The sequence below is a fragment of the Pelobates fuscus genome, chromosome 9, assembly GCF_036172605.1.
Source record: "Pelobates fuscus isolate aPelFus1 chromosome 9, aPelFus1.pri, whole genome shotgun sequence".
NCBI lineage: Eukaryota > Metazoa > Chordata > Amphibia > Anura > Pelobatidae > Pelobates > Pelobates fuscus.
The window spans coordinates 15,411,728-15,433,721 of NC_086325.1; the positions used below are offsets into that span (position 1 = coordinate 15,411,728).

At 42.8% G+C, this 21,994-nt stretch overlaps 1 protein-coding gene across 2 annotated transcripts in view; it reads right to left on the bottom strand.

The window, feature by feature from the left end:
• Window positions 1–990: 990 nt before the first annotated feature.
• The window catches only part of MEIS3 (Meis homeobox 3), a 29,725-nt gene continuing 8,721 nt past the window's right edge, over window positions 991–21,994 (bottom strand). Inside the window, exons 3-13 of one of the 2 annotated variants that reach the window (XM_063431271.1) lie at window positions 20,362–20,509; window positions 18,698–18,748; window positions 18,249–18,299; window positions 16,327–16,476; window positions 13,792–13,903; window positions 8,850–8,995; window positions 5,609–5,685; window positions 5,470–5,528; window positions 4,107–4,196; window positions 3,010–3,096; window positions 1,714–1,804 (exon numbers count right to left, since the gene is read on the bottom strand). In XM_063431271.1, the coding sequence (XP_063287341.1) occupies window positions 3,038–3,096; window positions 4,107–4,196; window positions 5,470–5,528; window positions 5,609–5,685; window positions 8,850–8,995; window positions 13,792–13,903; window positions 16,327–16,476; window positions 18,249–18,299; window positions 18,698–18,748; window positions 20,362–20,509 (943 nt within the window). In that variant the 3' untranslated portion in view covers window positions 1,714–1,804; window positions 3,010–3,037. Of the gene's footprint in view, window positions 1,805–3,009; window positions 3,097–4,106; window positions 4,197–5,469; window positions 5,529–5,608; window positions 5,686–8,849; window positions 8,996–13,791; window positions 13,904–16,326; window positions 16,477–18,248; window positions 18,300–18,697; window positions 18,749–20,361; window positions 20,510–21,994 lie in introns of both variants that reach the window. The other variant, XM_063431270.1, reaches the window with a different exon arrangement.

The following is a 21,994-nucleotide window of genomic DNA, read 5'->3' on the forward strand; positions in this document are numbered from 1 at the left end:
GGGGTAATAGAGAGAGACAGAGCTAACAGAGAGAGAGCTAATGAGAGTGAGATGTAATGGAGAGAGAGAGACAGAGCTAACAGAGAGAGCTAATGGAGAGAGAGACAGAGCTAACAGAGAGAGCGCTAACGAGAGTGAGAGGTAATGGAGAGAGAGAGTCAGAGCTAACAGAGAGAGCTAATGAGAGTGAGAGGTAATGGAGAGAGAGACAGAGCTAACAGAGAGAGCGCTAACGAGAGTGAGAGGTAATGGAGAGAGAGAGACAGAGCTAACAGAGAGAGAGCTAACGAGAGTGAGAGGTAATGGAGAGAGAGAGACAGAGCTAACAGAGAGAGAGCTAATGGAGAGAGAGACAGAGCTAACAGAGAGAGAGCTGCCGAGAGTGAGAGGCAATGGAGAGACAGAGACAGAGCTAACACAGAGAGAGCTAACGAGAGTGAGAGGTAATGGAGAGAGAGAGCTAACGAGAGTGAGAGGTAATGGAGAAAGAGAGTCAGAGCTAACAGAGAGAGAGCTAACGAGAGTGAGAGGTAATGGAGAAAGAGAGTCAGAGCTAACAGAGAGAGAGCTAACGAGAGTGAGAGGTAATGAGAGAGAGACAGAGCTAACGAGAGTGAGAGGTAATGGAGAAAGAGAGAGCTAACGAGAGTGAGAGGTGATGGAGAGAGAGACAGAGCAAACAGAGAGGGGGTGAAAGTTAGCTGAGGGAGAGTGAGAGACATTTAAAAGAAAGAGCTGGTTTATCAGATGATCCGAGTTTAGTGGATGCTGGTTAGAAAACAATCGCCGAGCTGGAGAATTTCTTTAAAAATGTGAACCCTAGTTAATTATCCACAAAATAGTGATCCTATCCCCTCCCCCTTTAACTCTAGGGGGTGTTCGCTGAATACCACCACAAAAACACGGAACAAAAACCAACCAACACAAACCTCTAATGACCCTGAATTTTATAGGTGCTATAAATATTTATACATATATATATTTACATCCACGTTGGGTTTTTTTTTGAAATTTTTTTCACTTTATCATAAAAAACAGATAAAACAAGACAAGTATCATACCAAATAATTATAATATTAATAAAAAAAAAATGTACAAGTTAACTTAGTCCCTGCTCCAAGTGACAACGTAAAAAAAACAAAAAACAAAAAAACTCTCTTATTCTCCATTTCAGTCCACGAGCAAACACATTGGTCCGTCCACAAAAGAGAATTGTGGGGTAATTAGGGTGTGCATAAAAAAATCCAACACAATATAGATTTCCTCTTTGTCGGGGTTTCTTCATTTCCTTCAGTTTTTGAAGTTTGCAGTTAAATAATTAACGCCAGGTTTGGTTTTGCCGCTCGGTGAGTTCCTGCGAATACGCTCTTCGCCTTCCAGTCCAAATGCAGCTGGAGGGCGGCAGGGCATGGGTTAATTATCAACATTATTTTCCTTTACTTGATGACAAGTACTGAACAAGAACCCATTAAATGAAAAATATAAAAGATGTTGGAGGAAAAAAATAATCAAAAGTTAAACCGCACCAGCGGCTCCAGGTGTTAGTGCGCGTGAATGTCTATGTTTTGACCATTCAAAAGTGCTTCAGCTGGACTCTGCGCGGACACCAGATGGTGAGGGGAGGTGCCAGCTGGTAGAATCATGGAGGCATGGTGGGGGTGCCCTGGGAGGTAGGAGTGTAGAGACGGTCCGTGGCGAAGGCCGGCAGGGTGTGGGGGCATTGCGGGTGTGTAACCGGCCGGTGGGAATCCCATGGACATAGTGCTGGGGGCTGCAGTGTAATCTCCTGGGATTCCTTGGAAGCCTGCAAGAAAAGAGAAAGCAATGGTCAACTATTTAGTCAACAAAACCAGTCAGTTAGTTTGTATTCAAATAGGATACCCAGTGCTACACTGGTAATTAACATCCGAGGTTTATAAACACTGCACCAACACTGCCAAATGAAAGCTAGGCCACACAATACTCTGTGAGGAACAAACAATGTTGCCAGCTGGGCTCATTTGGTCTAACTCTTGCATCGCTCTTTTTAGTTAACTGCTTTGCGCAGACAGTGCGATGATGTTGCAGACTTGTCCTGCGCTATCTGCAAAGAATGCCTTTATACAGAATATATGTATTTACACCTCAAAACATCTCACAGCTCCCCATGTGCCCCCTATAGATATTAGCTGCTGGAAAGGGTTAATAAAATCCATCAATTATATATATAAAAAAAAATATTACTTTCCGCTATAGCGTCCTACAGCCTTTGCTGACCCGTGATAAAACGTTGCTCAGAAGCAGAGAAATCTACATACCTGCGCAGTCACTGTGATTGGACACGCTGAGAGAGACGGCCTATTTAGCTCACTGCTTATCAATTAGCTCCTGCTGAGGTCCCGCATCCTTCATATTCTGTAGCTAATTCTGCCTCGCAGCCCCACCCCCATCCTCCTGCTTCTCCCGAGTTTCGCCAAGGCCCTGTGTCTCACTTGCTCTCTTCTCCCTGCCACTCGATGACATCTTTCTGTGCCAATTCCCTCCTTTGATACTCTCAGTTAAAATCTCATCTGATGGACAGGAACTAAACTCTGTCCTCTCACCCAGTCAATGGACGCTCTCAGAGTTTCTTTCTATATTCAGTATTCTGTGAGTCTCCCTGCCAAGCAACAAGATTCTAGGCCTCAGAAGTTTATGATTTTTTGGGGGGCTCAGCCTTCTGCACAGATCGTCTATCCCAGTATAAAAATCTTGATGCTTTTTGTCCTCTCTACCCCTCACATTACGCCAACTCCCCTCACCCACTGCAGATATTCAGATTAAACATTGTAACATTGGCAAAAAGAATCCCCACGTGCAGTGAAGTACATGCATGTGACATGTTTTGTACAAACATGCGTGTGAGATGGGACGGTGATCCAATGTGAGGTGAAGAGGGGAGGTGAGGAAAGGGGAGCTCACGAGATGTTGAGGTGACTGGCAAGCACTCCCTCCTCCCGCACCACAAGAGAGAGATAAATATTTACTTACATCCCTAGTAGCGGCAAGGTGGCAGGAGTTACATATAATGCCACTGCCCTTCCATACCTACGGACATGCCTAATCCTGCCATCGCTCCTAGAGTGGGAAATAGTTTACTAAGACCAACAAAAATTAAATCCCATCAGCAACCTTCCCCACCACACCCACCTTGTGGCACTGGTGCACTTTCAATCATAAACAACCCCAAAGAGTCACAACTTCACAAACAAAAAGTTACATTGACTTGAAAAATGATTTGAAAGCAACACACAGACAATCTATAAAGAGTCCCAAGCCAGGTCTGCATGTTTTTTTCACTGACGCTATAGACTGTAGAATTTGACACACAGTTCAGAACCACCAATCTGGAACTCCAACAGCAAATTCAACAAATACTTTTGTATCACAGCTGGTCTCATGGCAACATTATGTTATGGGATAAAACACAAGGGACTATTGACCATCCGGACATAAGGACTACAACGCGTCACACCAGGCCATTGCATGTCTGGTGGACAGGTCTGAGTGAGTTATTCTATGAAACATCAGATAAACTATAAAAGCATTTCTTATAAAAGAGAGTTCTCTAGATTTCTGTGTAGTACAGGCAGGCCAGAGTGGGTATGACAGGTATGACACAGACAAGCGTTTGCATATCAGCATGATGTTACTGCCGCCATATTGGACAGGGTCTGTACAGGGAAATAATTTGTAACATACCGGATCACATTGTTTTATATCCAGAAGAATCTGTAACAGGAGTATTAGAGGCCACATGTGCACGTTTTGCAGCATTTTATGGTTATGTTTGTAAAATCCCTTTGTTTTTGCCTTTTTCCACCTTTTGCATATTTTTCATTTAGGAAAACCGGAAAATAAGGTTGGTGTTCTGGCAATAGACACCCTCTCATTTACACAGGGAGTTATACATCCATACACACACACATAGTCATCAGTAAGGACCGCCCAGTTTGGCCACGTTCTTCCTGGAACTAGACAGCAACGTATTTGCCAGCCTCCAGCTCACTAACGCAGCCTCCTTCCTCTGTCATTGCCAACTCAAAGATGTTGGAGCCACAAAGTACCAACCACTTGTCTTGACTCACCTGATGGGCGGATGCCCATGTGCTGTTGACCATCCATAACAAACCCACCCATGTTCTGGCCATCAGGACTGTAGGGGGCGCCACCCTGTCCTACAACACAAGACAAATAATGTGAAACAAGGTTGTTCACAAATTTTAGAATTCAAATTAAAGGTCACAACAGCCGAATTGGAAATATACTCTAAATCCACTATGCAACTTGAAATTTACTTGAAATTTTCACTTTAATAAACAACCCAGATAGAGGATCTTATAACTCCCACACCCCATTCCATATCACATGTACAGCTAGACTACATGTTGGGTTATATCACATGTACCGCTAGACTACATGTTGGGCTATATCACATGTACAGGTAGATTACATGTTGGGCTATATCACATGTACAGCTAGATTACACGTTGGGTTATATCACATGTACAGCTAGATTACACGTTGGGTTATATCACATGTACAGCTAGATTACACGTTGGGTTATATCACGTGTACAGCTAGATTACACGTTGGGTTATATCACATGTACAGCTAGATTACACGTTGGGTTATATCACATGTACAGCTAGATTACACGTTGGGTTATATCACGTGTACAGCTAGATTACATGTTGGGTTATATCACATGTACAGCTAGATTACACGTTGGGTTGTATCACATGTACAGCTAGATTACACGTTGGGTTATATCACGTGTACAGCTAGATTACACGTTGGGTTATATCACATGTACAGCTAGATTACACGTTGGGTTATATCACATGTACAGCTAGATTACATGTTGGGCTATATCACATGTACAGCTAGATTACACGTTGGGTTATTTCACGTGTACAGCTAGATTACATGTTGGGCTATATCACGTGTACAGCTAGATTACACGTTGGGTTATATCACATGTACAGCTAGATTACATGTTGGGCTATATCACATGTACAGCTAGATTACATGTTGGGCTATATCACATGTACAGGTAGATTACATGTTGGGCTATATCACATGTACAGCTAGATTACATGTTGGGTTATATCACATGTACAGCTAGATTACATGTTGGGCTATATCACATGTACAGGTAGATTACATGTTGGGCTATATCACATGTACAGCTAGATTACATGTCTGGCTATTTTAACATTTAGGAAATAAATGAAACTGGAAGAATCTTCAGAGTCGCAAATGCAATCAGTGCTTCATTGGAAAAACAGACTATTGGGGAGATTATAAAAAGTCAGTATATTTAATCACAATTTTTTATAAATGATCAAATGGGATTTTACAGTTTGATGCCGTTTGCTTTGATTTTATAATAGAGTATTTTTTATGGTTTATATTTTGGATGAATTAAAGGCTTTCTGTGGGTATTACCTGTACGATTTGATTGGTCAATCATGGGCTGGACGATTCGTCTTCTAGCATTTATAAACCTGCATTAAGAGACAAACACTGGTGAGCAGAGGGCATGGGGGAAAGCTATGACAGAGGGGGGATGGATTTTGGGGCTTACCAGTTATTGACTTGTAATATCGTAAGTCCTGTGTCCTGTGCCAACTGCTTCTTCTGTTCTTCTGATGGGTACGGGTGCTGGAGAAGGATAAAACGAGAAGCTAGTTTTAGTGATAATAACATGGTTTAGAAGGTGTAGTACGTGTCTAGCCAGACAGAGGGTTCTGTTACATATATGTCTCCTGCCCGGCACTGCCAATTCCATATTAGCCTGCCACTCTGATACATGTTATAACCTTTAAAGATGGCTGTTAGTGCATGCACAGCAACTCCTACAAAACTAGCTCTTAATGTTATTAACAAGATGGTTGGCACATTGATTGGTTAACTTTGTTTAACTTCGGGAGCAGGAATGCCAGATACTCGGGGCAGCCTAGTAGGATGGGCTACAGGGCAGAAGAACTGCCACCAAGAACCTAGCTAAGGAGGTGACACCACTGATTTTGGACAACAAGGAAACAGAGCAGCTGCAAAGAATGAAAAAATAAATAAATAAAAAAGCTCCACTAACATGATATCCACATCTGTATGTCATTAGAATCTGGCTAGTGTCCAAACAGCATGATTGATTGGGAAAGTTAAGCGGCGATGCCTTATTGCTTACGCTCATCCAGAAAAAGCAAGAAGTAAAACTAAAAAGCAGTAGGTCGCTGGAAGAAAGTTATTCTACAAAGTGGCTAACACAGAATAATGATCCACAAAGTAACCCCACATAAAATGAATAGTCCACGTAGGAATATCTGTGGCCCAACGCCACGCTGGATGTCAGTGATCGATAGTCTAAATATTATAACAGAAATAATAGATCTTCCAAATAATTTTTTTTAAAAAGTTAAGTATTTTATAAACACTAAAAAAAAAAAAAAAAAAAAAGGAAAGAAAAACCCCTAATCAAATACTTTAATAAAGCCAAGGATAACCATTAGAACTTGGACCAAACAAAGAAGAGCAAGGGGGTCTCCCTTCCGTAAAACATAGAACCATCTGGTTTGCTAAGGGGGGGTTTGGGGTGGTCGGTACCCTCTGTAGATTTGGAACAGATGGGGTATGCCACAAACATTGCTTTCTTTTGCACGGACCCAGGAAATGTGTAACTAGCCTTTTGGTTGATTAGGAGGCACTAAAAGAAAAAATGCCATGGAGCTGTCAAGGACGGCCATGATGGATGAGGCTGAGGGTCTAAGGTTGCAGTCATGCCGAGACCTTCCCTTGACAGCCTGGTGACAGATGAAGTGCTCTGGAGCAGACCTGACTAGGCGCTAGGCCCAGAACCATGGCCTACGGGGAAGGGGAGGGGGGCACAGAAATGCAGAGACCTCCATGGTTGCCAAGGGTTACAGGACCAGGCCTTGCAGATTAACAAATATTTTTTACACATCAAAAACGGCTTCTTTCCCCATTTTCAAATTAGCTGTTCTTTTAAAAGATATTCTTTTTCAGTGAATTAATACTTTGATCAAGACAATCAGGGACTATATCTTAACTTGCTCTTTAAGTATTTGCCCATACTTCCAATGTCCTTGCTTTCTCCCTCCCATTACAAAGTCACTCTCTTCATAACTGACATTTTTCCCTCTCCCATCTGGTCATTTGTGATGATCTGGAAGTGAATTTGGTCATCAATTAAACCAAAACAGCAGCACAGGAAAGCTTAGACTCAGAGAATTGTTGAAAATGTAAAATATTCTAGATCCTTAGCTCAGTACGCGGAGAGTCTCCCAGGGTTCATCCAGCGTCTGCCGCTAAGCAGGTTCTGGGTAATTACCTAGAATTGATTACCCGTTTACCAGCTTCTAATAGGTTTATAGCTTTGTCAATTAGTAACTAATTGGTCAGCGTTCATTAACTTTGCATTGTTTAACTAGGCAGGGACAGGCTGAGCCGACTAATTGTTTCTGAACAGTCCGCTGGCTGAGACTTCGCTCGAGGCTTGCTTGGTGGGGAGCGATGGCAGACAATCAGAGCTCTCACATTGTCTGCGCTGCCAATTTAGGAATAAAGGACATGTAGCCTAACAATCTCATTCTCGGGGTGCATGTGAAGGGAGTTGAGGTAAAAAAAGGATGTGGAAAATAAATTAACTCTTTCAGTAGAAAACTGGTGATGCGCAAAAAGCAAAAAAAATAATAAAAACAATTGCAATTAAAAACATTTAATTTCAAATTGGGTACCAATCCTGGACATGTTAATGCTGAGCTCTCCTCTATCCACCATCTTTCTGGACATCTATCCCTCCTTCATCAATAATGAAGTAGTCATTAAGGAATACCTTTGAGGAGTTAACAGATTTTTGGCCTGCAGCGTATGCATGCCACATGGAACAGGGCAGTCCTTTTCATGTGATGGCTACCAGCATGCTCCAGGAAAGCATGGTGAATCTGAGACCCCTGCACCACTAGCACAATGTAAATTGCTATTACAAGGTAATGTATGTAACACATTCCAAAATCCTTCCCAGAACCATTATATGCCCTGTATGGCCCTTTCCCAACCTAGTCTTTATGTAAGTGTAATACCACAGCCTCTCGTGGAGTGTCAGCTCTTGGGATCAGGGCCCTCAGCTCCTTCTACAGTAATACGTCAGTGTGTTTTTTTTTTGTAAATTAAAGGCAGTAAAAGGACTAAATCTAAAGCAGAAAGCACAAGATGAATGTGATCCGCAATAATTCATTAACTAACACTCTGGACTCTGATTAACAGCGCAGAACATTTAAAGGGACAGTACCTGGGGAAGCGCAATATTGACTGCTCACTGTGCTGGAAAGGACATCAATAATCACAGATCCTCTGGATCAGTAACATGCAAACACTCGTCGCGAATCGTTCTGTTTACACAACATTTTAGAGACAAGATTTCCCAGATTATTGCACTTTTACCAGAAATTAGACCGTTTATAGCCAGCTTTTGTCTTCTGTATAAACCAAGACTTTTCAGAACCGAAAAAATAGCATTTCTGAATATTTATGCAACATCTACACTGTTTATTCTAACATTCTGAGTGTAGTGCCCTACATGGTAGTCAGAGCAACAAAAAGGAAAATAATTTTAAATAGATGGGAGTTCCAATGAAACCAGTGAATAATCTAAAATACGAGGAATTACTTGAATAGCCACCAGTACGGTAACACCAGGAAGGCTGGAAGGCAACAGGGCTCCTATATTAAAAGCTTTAAATCCAACACAAATAATACATGAAGCTTTGTAAAATATAACTAATAAAACTAGGCCATGCGAGCCCTACCGAGAGGTGTTGAAATAACCACGCCCGCATGATATTTGTGGCCACTTTGGGAAAGATTCCTCTCTTCTTGTTTCTCTTCTTGTCCCGATCTAAATCATCATCGTCCCCGGTGCTGGGCGACGCCACACTGTGATCAAGACAATCGCCTGTAGCAGAGACACAAAGACAAAATAATATATTATTCATAAATGCATAATTTTGCATTCTTTTTTATATATGCACATACAGAGAAAAAAACAAATAATGGACAGAGGAAAAGAAAAAAATGTTTAGCAAATAACATAATTACCAACGACTTTGGCAGCACTGGCTATAAATGAGGTCTAACTATTAACGATTTGATACACGCGTTTAAAGCAGCATGAGGTGACTAGGAGAGCCTCAAAGCAGCCAAATAGTCAGAGCCAGAGCTGTAGGTGAAATGGTGATAAAAAATACAACATGATGTGTCGTGGTACAGTCCCAGCACGTCACACGTGGATAAACAGGTGTGCACCTGACATGGACAGTAAAGGGTGTTCATGTTGAAAGAGTTAAAAGTAGCCAGCACTCCACAATATTACCAGCCATGTGACCTTACTATTAAGGATGTGTACATTTTACATCTCAGATTGGGAATGAGGGCTGTATACATTTTAGATCCACAATTCGACTGCAGCCAATTGGACACTGGATCTCATTGGCTGTAATTATTTTATTATTTGTTTTAATTTAGAATATTGACAAGATGCAGATACAGACTCTTCTCATTTGTTGTAATATCACTCTTGTATGCGCCTTCATCTAGGTCAGATTTTAAGGTGAATTTCCGCCCCCTGAGCCAGTGTTAGCAGCAGGAGATTAATATTAAAGAGCCAATAATGACTTATTCCGGTCCTGTTAAACATTGCACAGGCTGCTTTCATCCAAACCAGGCAGCTATCCCTCTCAGGCCGCAACCCTTTTCCATGCTGTAAGATCTCCATCTCTCTTCCGTGCCCCGAAAGCCCTCGCTCTGCGATGTTATAAACATAAATCAGAGGGGAGGGCTCCATCTAACAGCTGCTCAGCTCCCCATAACCTGCGGCAAAAGAGCAGCTTAAAAGCTAGCCTGCAGGGGGAGTAAATAATGCATCGGGCTTGTGTCTACTCGCTGCTGTCTTACACGGCCTAGCTGGGTCTCCTTTACCTCCATTACAGCACCCCTCCACCCCCCCCCACCCCTGGTTTTCTATGCAAAACCGAGGCTCTGATGAATTTTTATAGCGCTGCTTTACAAAGGGATCTGTAGAACAAAGGCTTCAGACCTTGGGGTAGGGATAGCGGGCTTAAATTGTCCGGTAATACATATTCAGTTCACTGGGGGTAATAAGAAGAGTGTGTGGAGGAAAGGGGGGTGTAAATTGGAGTCTATTTTACCTGAGAGCACATGGGGAAAACTGTGTATAACAGTGAATACTCAACCTCTGCCCCCCTACAGTCTCACAGTTCCAGTCCATTATGTTTTTTACTATAGCTACTTATTAAAGCTTAATTATACCAGATCCGGCATTGAATCCTGTATTAATACTCCCATCATTCCTGATCAACTCCTGCATTAAAATACACTATGATGTGAATCTCATAGGAGGGCTGCACAAAGGTGTCTGGGAAACCGAGTCGGTGTCTCTGAGCGACGTCCAGATCTCTGTGCACGCTGCTTCATGTTGGAGATATGATGTCATACGTTGTAACTCCAGCAGCCACTGTCTATCAGACCTATATATATTACAAGCTCCCTATGACAGGCACCAACTACACCAAGACCATTTCTCTGTACTTGCCCCACATGTTATCATCCTCGCCCCCAATAATACCAACCTCCCCACCAATCACTGCTACTAGCCCCTACACAGGTGCACAATCCCATTCACTTTAAAAGTTAAATTTACCACCAATAAATAGGGCGCCTTTAAACCACTATAAGAAAAGATGCTGCAGCTTGTAAAGGATGGACGAAGTACAGCAGTGTACCCCACATTGCAGCTTATTGGAGTTAATGTTAGGAGGGGTTTTGAGTTTGAATGAATTTACTGTTCTGGTTTTGCTTGACTGAGAATTATGGGAGTAACAGCATCTTGACAGAAAGCATCCCCTGACCTTTTTCCAAGCCAAAACTACAGTATGTTGTATACGGATGTAGCCATGCAAAGTGTACACTGCTTCCATCTTCTCGCTGAGGTTTGATGCTTGGGTTACAAGGTAGCAGTGCTGCAATGCATTGCAATAATACATTGCAACATTTTTAATGCCATAAATTAAAAACTTTCATTGTATTTAGTACTTTTTGGCCAGGAAATTATTCAAGTGGCAAACACTTTAGTATGAAAATCAACTCATGCGGATAGTTCAAAGCAAGATGTATATTTCCTTCTGGATGAGTCTGGAAGCTTACGTTAGGCAAAGATGATTTCCTTAACATCCAGAACCAGAGCATGAGACTCTTTCTAAAACAAACATGAAGACACAGGATGTGAGGTCACATGGTGGAGTCTCCCAGGCCTTCCTCCGTCTTGGACCTTCACGCTGCCATCATCCTGCACACCTTCTCCTCAAGGCTTTTACGGAAACCATCTTGGCCTGACATGAGCGCCCACATTCATATCCATGTAACGCCAATACTGTCTTATTGTATACAGGAATAAATATCACACTGGTTTATTCACTAAAGAAATGTATTGAAAATGGAATTGTACATTTTATAACAAAACCGTTAAATTGGAAAGATTTACTCTGCTATTTTTCCAGCTTGACTGCTATGGCCGAAGATATGCTAGTTCTACACAATTCCCGTTGCAGTTGTTCCCCGTAAGATGGCTGGCCTGCTTTCTGTAGAATTGTGGTAGAGCAGATATGGCTTTACACGCACAGTAGGCCGAGCCCAGAGTTATAGAGAGCAGCCGCCTGTATCACAGCCAGCACACGTCTGTCCAACTTGTTTATTTTCCTCTAATCCAGTTTACATACTGCAAGGAGCTCTGGCAGAGGGCGGGTGGCCACCGAGGGTGGGGGAGGCTGGAGAGATGGAGAGCAGTACTGGGGATTGCTGAGGGCCCCCTTAGAATTATTCTGTGATTAACCAACACTCCCTGTGGCTTTATTGCAAACCATGGTGGGAGTCAATGAAGCAGACAGTGAGCGAAGCAGCAATGAGAAAGGGGCGGGTGGGTGGGGGGGGGGGGGGGGGGTGTACACATTTATGAATGAGAGGTCACACACAGAGGGGAAGCAAACTTCGGCAGCTGAGATGCCGCTCAGCACTGACTCCACACTTTTATCGATGACCTTGGAGTTGCAAAAGAGATATGCGGGAAGCTGTGGGAAGGGGGGGCAAGGAAGCCAGCAGGCTGTGATTTCACGGTTTACTCTTTCGCAGTGGGAGGAGCCTATAATGTGATATAGCCATCATACTAAAATACACACATAAACGGTCGCTCTGACCTCCATCTTGGACATGCACGCTGCCAACTGTATTGTTATCCAGAAATACTTCTACGTGAAAGAAGACAATCGGAGGCAGTGCGCAGTTAATGCTTTAAATCCTGTGGACAAATAAGGGACTGTAGGGAAAGTTAAGGCCAGCAATGCTTTCATTGTGAGGACTCAGATGGTGACTCCTGGAATCTCAGTCAAATTACCATATCAGTCATCCTGATCTGTAGGCAAACACAAAAATTCCTTTTGCCAAATATCCAGAATCCATCTGGCTTTCCTGAGTGTCTGCCCTGCACTCTGCAGCCCACACAAACATGCAGAACCCAGAATAGCATTACTGATGGTTCATTTAGAGTTAGTTCAATCAAAAATAAGATTTTATTTTACTAATGTCTAGGGTCACCATCTGTAATCTCGAACCTTGACAGGAAAGAGGGTAACCACACGCACTCACAATGGCAGGAAAGGGGTTAACCACACACACTTACTGCGCTTTTACTGGCAGGAAAGGGGTTAACCTCACGTACTCACTGCACTTTCATCGGCAGGAAAGAGAGTAACCACACGCACTCACTGCATTCTCACCGGCAGGAAAGGGCCTAACCACACTCACTCACTGCGCTCTCACTGGCAGGAAAGAGGGTATCCACACTAACTGCGTTCTCACCGGCAGGAAAGGGGGTAACCACACTCACTCACTGCGTTCTCACCAGCAGGAAAGAGGGTAAACACACTTACTGCGTTCTCACCAGCAGGAAAGGGGGTAACCACACGCACTTACTGCGCTCTCACCAGCAGGAAAGGGGGTAACCAAACGTACTCACTGCGCTCTCACCTGCAGGAAAGGTGGTAACCATACGCACTCACTGGGCTTTCCCCGGCAGGAAAGGGGGAAACCATATGCACTCACTGCGCTTTCATTGTCAGGAAAGGGGGTAACCATATGCACTCACTGGGCTTTCTCCGGCAGGAAAGGGGGTGACCACAGATGGATGGAACTATTTAATAACATCTAATATTAATTAATAATACTATATGCTATTTTGGAGATCCTTATTAAATAAAACTCTAAACATCTATAATCTGTATATACAGAACTAGCTAATAACATTTAATAATCTAATAATCTAATATCTAATAATCTAGATCTTGTCTCATTAGCTGTCAGTCCCTACAAGACAAAGTCAGGTCATGTCTAGGTAATCAAAACCCGATTTCTTTATTGGATATGGATTATTAAGCTTATTACTGCCCTCAGTGTTACATACTGAGGTCACCGCTGAGACCCTCAATGGCGCTCCCCCCAAGTCTAAAAATGTAACCCAGAGTAGCAACGTTTGCTCACAGTGCTGAGAAGATCAGGGTTTATATAAAATCAGCAAAAACTAAAACAAATATTACAATGAGCTGGGAGAGCACTCACCCTGGAAGGACGCAGCGGGAGAGTTGTCGGGTTTAAAATTGTCTGGCTATTGATAACTGTTCTTACCTTGTTCACTGGAATTGTCACCACTCTGTGATGCCAGACCTCCGCTGGAGGGTCCCGGCGTTCCTGAATGGGTGGAGCCTGTTTCATCGTGATCCCTGATCCATGAGTTATTCTATGTAAATAAATATAAATACAATTGTTAGAGGATCCCTAAGCTTTCAGTGTGCAACCCCCAAACACAGTATGGACTACGCTATGTTATGTTGGTCCTGGAAGTCTCTCCTTTTCTCACCCATATAAAGGAAAAAGGAGTGCCCACCCCCTTTCCTGCCGGTGTTGTCTGCCTGAGACTAAACGAAGCAGTTACAGCGCAGGTGGAGGGCCTAGTAGTGATGCAGAGACCTGAGCGTTTATGGAGATGTCTTAAGTCTGCTTTTGGCTTCTGGGCTGAAGGAATTAACTATTTCTGTACACACTCAGCACGATTTAACAAGATAATAGAGATAAAGCACAACACACAGCTTAGTTAATAAGGGCCACTAGTGAAACCCTTAGAACATTTTTTGGAGAGAACCAGTAACACACATTACAAGACTCCTTACTGTTCCTTTCTTAATGTAAAATGTGCCAAATATTACTAAATTCCACGTGCTTTTGGTTTCGAATGGTGCTGGTAGACAGTTTGAAGAATTCACATCCATCAAAAGGAAATCAATTAACTACATGTCAGAAAGCATATGATATTACGCAGGGTGCACTCGCTACCCTTCTATGTCAGAGAGGGCATAGAAGGGTTAGTGAAGGGTCTGAAAAACCAACAGTTCTGCCTTAGGACGGAGAAGTGGTGGAAATTAGTTACACGAAGGGACGCATCTTTTGGAGAACATAACACCAGGAGATAAGAAGAGGGATGAATGGGAACTCACTGCTTGGGATGAGAAAGGGTCAGTTTCATTTGTACTTACACCCCCTCTGGGAGCTAAACTGACCCTTACTGACCTCTTTAATCCCCTACTCAAAGGGACCTGCAGCCTCTGGGCTCCTACCCTGAAAGCTTCAGGTGTTTACACAGTTTTGGGTCCCAGCTGGGGGTGAAATAACAGGAGAAAGAGCCCAGGTACTATCCTAACTTACAGCCTGTGATCAGAAGGCAGACCGAGAAGGGTTAAAGGGAATGTGACCTCCTGCACTGAGATTTGTTTTCTGCAGGAGGTTAATTAAACACAAAATGGAAATCTAGTACATGCCAAGAATCTGACAATAGCACCTCATCCAAAAACAGAGATACAACTTCCAGTACCTTATACAAAAACAGACTCCGCAACCAGCACTCATCCAAAAACAGCAACACTACCACCAGCCCATTTTCCAAAAACAAAGACACAACAACCAGCAACCCATCCAAAAATAGAGACACTATCACCAGCACTGCATCTAAAAACAGAGACATGTTCTTTATTATCAGAGCATGTTTAAGGGTCAGTCCCTCACAGAGTCACAGTGTACTAATGACAGTAACATGTTTAAGGGTCGATCCCTCCCAGGGTCACAGTGTACTAATGACAGTGACATGTTTAAGGGTCGATCCCTCCCAGGGTCACAGCGTACTAATGACTGTGACACGTCAGTGATATGTTTATCTATATAATATGGATATAGAAGCCTTACACCATTTATATTTCCACTCTAAATCTGTATTATTTCACCCAGTTATCCAGATGTGGTTCAAAACGCCTTCAATAAATGTCTAGAAAAAAATTTACTTTTTTTTTTTAAAGCGTGTGAATCATCAAGAAAAGAGACCATTTGATTTCGACATGTTCAATGCGTGTTGTTTCCCAACACTCTGCAACGAACGGGCACACAGTTTAACAGACTAGGCCTCACAGCCTGCACTAGAGTGTTTACATTCCAACAACTGCTCCAATTCCAGAAGGCTGACTCTCGCCTGGATCCATTTTCTGTTTGACTAAGCAAGCCTGCATTAGTAGGAACGCTAAACATAGCAACGTACACGAATATCGACCATTACAGCAGAAAATCTTACTGCGCAGCAGCTGTTTATAGCTGTATGCTACGGTGCAGGAAGGAAGAGGTTAAGAGCCTTGGTGCTGCGGACAGGGTGACAACAATAGGTTTCTGCTTCGAATTTGGAATACGCACACTCAGCGCCCGATCTTCCTACCCTGTTTGCTTATAGCCTGAAGGAATATTAAAAATGCATCAGTCAAGCGATAGGCAAATGCACTGGATGCGTTAAGTTTGGGGGCGGGGTGGAAGAGCAGTGCAGACCCATATTATCTGAAGGGTCACACTACCGACAATTAGCAGTTTCTGCATATTCTTCACCTTAGATCATACATTAAACCACAAGATGCAGCATGTTTTTATCTCAGATACTAAATCACTGCTTAGAAAAGAAATGATTCGTCATCATTTCACATTAAACATTAAGAAATAGACACACATGTGGTCAATGTGTCTATTTCCCATGCCTACAGAAAATAATGGATCCAGCAATTGATACAGAACACAGGATCTCATTCAAATCATAGCACCAATATCGCCCCCGGCAAGAACCCCACGTCTCCTCACCTGATCTGACAAACTAGTGCAGGATCCAGTGAAATCTTCCAAGTCAGACTTGCAGGAACCGTCCCGATCGTCAATCACCAGATCTATCGGCATCTTCCCTTTCAGACAGGTGATGTATCGATGGCAAAAGTTATCGCACAAATCGTGAACCTGCGAGCGATAACCTTGTTAGAGGCACGAGGACTGGGGGACCCACCAACACGGTGGGGAATAATACCAGATATAGATAAATAACAACTCTACACTGAGGATTTCCTTAAGAAATGCAACATATTCACTAAATAACAATTTCCCAGCGCTCACCAGGAAATTTCTAATTTTGGCTAAATAACACCAGAATATAATAAAAATAAAAATCTCCAACACAGCGATTTTATAAATTCGGCAATTTTAGCCAAAAACTTGAAATACCCAGGTTAATTCGTGCATTAAAGAATAGTCCGCCATATTCACAATCCCTAAAGACTGGAATATAAACTTGAAATAATTATACTATGCAGGCCAAGCGAATTATAAAATAAATTATAACATAAAGAGGATAAAATGCTCTGTGTGTGTAACATTTATTGGGGTGCCCTTTGGAATGTGGAGTGTCCCTGGCCCCTGGCTGGGAGTATAATTCACTTCATGGAAGAACTCCCCCTCCCCCCAATACTGGTCCCTTTAATCCCCCTCACTGCCAGCAAGTAGCCAGGGGGAATCAAAGGGTTAATTAGCACATTAACAAGGGGATTATCTGGTTACAGAGAGGGATAGCATTGCCTCTTGTATCTCATAATGAGCTCATTAGCTTATCAAACCAAAAGGCCAAATCACAGAGCATGCCTTTCATCTCCCACCACCCCCTGCTTCTCAGAGTGGTATGTGCCAGCACAATATATTTAATGCTTCATGGGATTCACCATGTGGGAAGACAGTGGGGGTGCACCTTTTGATTGTAGAATTTACGTTTTCCTGCCTGCAGGCGTTGTATGACACCCTGTGATCTATATCGCTACATGTGCGGCTCATTATCACAGAGAGCGTGCCGCCCAGCAAAATACCAATACAGGGTCACACACTGCCCAACCAGTGACCTAAATAGCCAGCTGACTGAACCCGAAATACACTGCAGGCCAGAAACTCTGCACCGACCCCCAAACTTGCCTCATTCATTAAACAAGGCTCTACGGACTCCAGTGGAAGCAGTAAAGGCCAACGGTGATAATGAAAGGGTAGTAGATACCTGGAATAGCCTTCCAGTGGAAGCAGTAACAGTGATATAGAAAGGGTAGTAGATACCTGAAATAGCTTTCCAATGGGAGCAGTAAAGGCTAACAGTGATATAGAAAGAGTAGTAGATACCTGAAATAGCCTTCCAGTGGGAGCAGGAACAGTTATATAGAAAGGGTAGTAGATACATGGAATAGTCTTCCAGTGGGAGCAGTAAAGGCCAACAGTGATATAGAAAGGGTAGTAGATACATGGAATAGCCTTCAAGTGGGAACAGTAACAGTGATATAGAAAGGGTAGTAGATACATGGAACAGCCTTCCAGTGGGAGCAGTAACAGTGATATAGAAAGGGTAGTAGATACCTGGAATAGCCATAACAGTAACAGTTTTATACTGCCAGAGTCCTCAAACTTAATCCCTTTCTCACACATATTTCCCAATATTGGGGTTCAGGACATGCAGAGTTTGTAAAGTGTCATCCTATATCCCCCCCCCCCCCATACAGATTTAAGTATTTTTTGAAATCTATAACTCTCTGTCTGAATAGTCATTTCACGTTATGTTATATTTGCCCCCTCACCTCTAGCCTTCAAAGGTTAAGCTTCTGTTTATATGCAGCTGAATCGCATGATTAAACAGCAATCCCCTAAAATAAAACCCCTCACATTCTGCACCCCATAAATCCTGGTATCACCAGCTCCAGACGCACCTTTTCTAATTCTAAGAGATGAAATCGCAGGACCTGGATGGCTTGAATCATCTGGAAAAGGAAGTAGGAATTAGTTTGCGGACTGGCCAAGCATGCTGCATGTGGTCCTAGCACTACCAGCTCTTATGCAGTCACGGTTCCTGTCCATTCTACCAGATGCAATATTGGAATATAGCTAATAAAAGAAATACATTCAGACTAATCAGCGGTGAGACAGCTCAGTGGAGAGCTCCCACGGGTTCAATTCCTAGCAAGTTCAACTAAACCTTTTAGCTTTCTAATGCCAATAAAATGAGCACCAGTGAGCTGGGTAAGAACATCTAGCTTTAGAAATCAGTGACAAGCAAAATTTAACTTTCTGTTTAAATACATGAATAAAATTACCTTTATTAGTGCTAAGCCCTAACACACTCGCTTGCGGTCTTGTATCAGGGCAAAGGATATCTTACCAAATTGTCCAATTCTGGATTGGAGGAGAATAAAGGTTTTTCCGTCCTGACCTGCAAACACAGAATGAAGAACATTTGTACATGAGATCTCTGACCAAAAAAATCCTTCAGGCAATTTCTCCCACTGTCCTTCCTTATTTAATAACATATGAGCTTTCTCATTTTTTGAAGCACATTTTAGGCTAAAACAGACAAACCTCGAATAAAGCTTTCTAGGCTGGTCTAAATGTGCAATTTCCTTATCGATTCTGTACAATACCTGCTTTAGTCAAACTCTGAAATGCTAATTTGTATCCTTAAAACAGCCCCTGCTCAAAACGCTGAGGTGCATTCTGGGATCTGCGTCCCCTGCCCAACAGGCTGAGGTGCGTTCTGGGATCTGCGTCCCCTGCCCAACGCGCTGAGGTGCATTCTGGGATCTGCGTCCCCTGCCCAACAGGCTGAGGTGCGTTCTGGGATCTGCGTCCCCTGCCCAACAGGCTGAGGTGCGTTCTGGGATCTGCGTCCCCTGCCCAACGCGCTGAGGTGCATTCTGGGATCTGCGTCCCCTGCCCAACAGGCTGAGGTGCGTTCTGGGATCTGCGTCCCCTGCCCAACGCGCTGAGGTGCATTCTGGGATCTGTGTCTCACGTTTCATGAAAAAAAAATGCTTGGAGATTTTTAAAGGGACGACATTTTCATATAAGGTGAAATACGCTTAGGCCATAATCGAGGTCGTGTAGCTGTCACAGACCTATCTGCCAGTCCTTTCAGCTCAGGTTTTACTCAGCCATCTCAAATTATTTCTAACTACAACTGCGGCTAGGTGGAGGTTGCATGCATTCTGTGAATGCTAGTCCATCTCATTTCAGGTTACCCCTTGATCCCTTATTATGTGTTAATGACTAGCAGATAACGCTGGGGGTATAACGTTTCACAGTAAGACAGGTTGCACACACACTTTTTCCTACTCCAGGCCACGGCTGTGTTTAGCTGAGGCTGATAGGAATTGGAGTCTGAAATTATTGCATGTTTGGGCTGAAATTTGGTCTCTTTTTGTTTAAGGACATGATAGTCACCAAAACAACTTTAGCTTAATAAAGCAGTACAGATCATGTCCCGGTGTCACTGCTTAATTCTCTGCCATTTACGCGTTACATAACTTTGATTATGCAGCCACAGGCACACCCCCCTGCATGCGACTTACACAGCCTTCCCGAACACTTGTGTAAAGAGATATCTAATGTTTACACTTATTTTTTTTGCACATTCTGTTTAATTTAGAATTTCTTATTCCCGGCTCTGGTAATAGCTTTCTATACTCTGCAGGGTCCTCCTGTGTGTGATATAAGTTCAAATTACAGAGCAGGAGATAAAAACTTTTAACGTACGTTAATGTAATCGAAAATGAAACCATTTTTTTTTCATGGAGCCTGTGTCAGTCACAGCCAGGGGAGGTGTGGCTAGGGCTTCATGGGCAGAAATACATGTGATTTAACTCCTAAATGGGAGAGAATTAAGCTGTGAAACTGCAGGAGCATGCACCTACATACCAAAACTGCTTCATTAAGCTAAAGTTGTTATAGTGACTATAGTGTACCTGTAAGCTTAGTCTGTGACTGTGCTCGGCTGTCAGGAAGGTATACTAACACACGGCATGAAAATACCCCCCCATGTAAATTAACCTGTTTGGCAAACACTGCGATATCTTCATTGAAGGAATCAGAGGAGCAGACATCACCCCCTGGGAAGGAGCCTGAGTTATCACGCGGGGAACATGTTGCCAATTCACATTTTTCAAACACCAGAGCGAGGAGAGGAAAGAGTGGGTGCCTGGAAAAGAAAGGGGGGTGGGGGGTTAAGTGGACACCAAATGTTAATAAAACAGATATGGCACAGGATACAATGAGTACTACCTTACAAACACATTTCTGGTTTAGTTCTCAAGAGCTTGCAATCTACTTAACATCTACGCCAAGTTATTATGTCTTTACAGACCCCGCATGCTGACACTATTGCATAACCGCAATGTCCATTCACCAAATGCAAACTGCGACATCTCACAGGCTCAGCCAAGTTATGCTAACATGGGTACAGTTATCTACTGCTGACACAAATATAGCTGTCTAATACCAACACGGATACAGCCATTTAATGCCAACAACGATACAGCTATCTAATGCCAACACTAGGTACACCACATATTGCCGAAACAGAGACAGCTGTCTAATGCCAACACGGATATAGCCATCTAAAGCCAACATGGATATAGCTATCTAATGCCAACACCAGGTACACCACATAATGCCAACACAGATTAATTCCAAAACCTGTTACAGCCATTTATTGCCAACACCGATACAGCTATCTAATGCCAACACCAGGAACACCACATAATGCCAACATGGGTACAGCTATTTAATGTCAACACCAGGTACTCCACGTGATGCCAATACTAGATAAAGCCATTTAATGCCAACACCGATACAGCTATCTAATGCCAACACCAAACTGGCAGACTCGAATAAATTGAAGCTGCATTGACCCCAAATAACGAAAAGTGCAATTTCTGAGGCACGCACATGTACAGACAAATGGATAAATACTGACAGATGGTTTCTGAAACACGCAGATGGGTGAAAAAAACGATATAGATTTTACTAGAAGTACACGTTAACGAGAAGCTGTTTGTATGTTTATAACATGTTATTATATGTTACACATTACTACATTATACCCCAACTCGTCATCTTCCTGTTTCTTCAAATTAAAGAGTAATAGGATAAATATTTAACCTTTTGTGTGTGTGTGTGTGTGTATATAATGGATGCTATGTGTTATGTGTTCAGATTGGCACAGGTTTATGAACCTTTGAGTAATATTAGAAGGAATTTCACACATTCTCTTAAAACCACAACAAGCTTTAAACGTGATCGTAACAGGATTAATTGAGCTTCGCGAACAGGCTGATTAATAAGGCATTCGCCTGCTACGGATTACACTGTAAAATGTTATTAGCTGCATTAAACTTAGACTGTAAGCTTTAGGGGTCAGAGCCCCTGTTTGTACATGCTGTACAGAATATTTTGTAAAGCCGCTGTGGGTACGGAGAAACTACAGTCACATATACAGCACATAAAAAAAACATTTCCTGTATATATTACAGCAGCTCACTTATTACTGCAAAGAATATCCGTCCAACAAGAGACATGGGAGACAGAGACAGCATGCAAGAGGCATGGGAGAATAAGACAGTCTGCGAGAGGCATGGGTGACAGAGTCTGCGAGAGGCATGGGAGAATGAGACAGTCTGCGAGA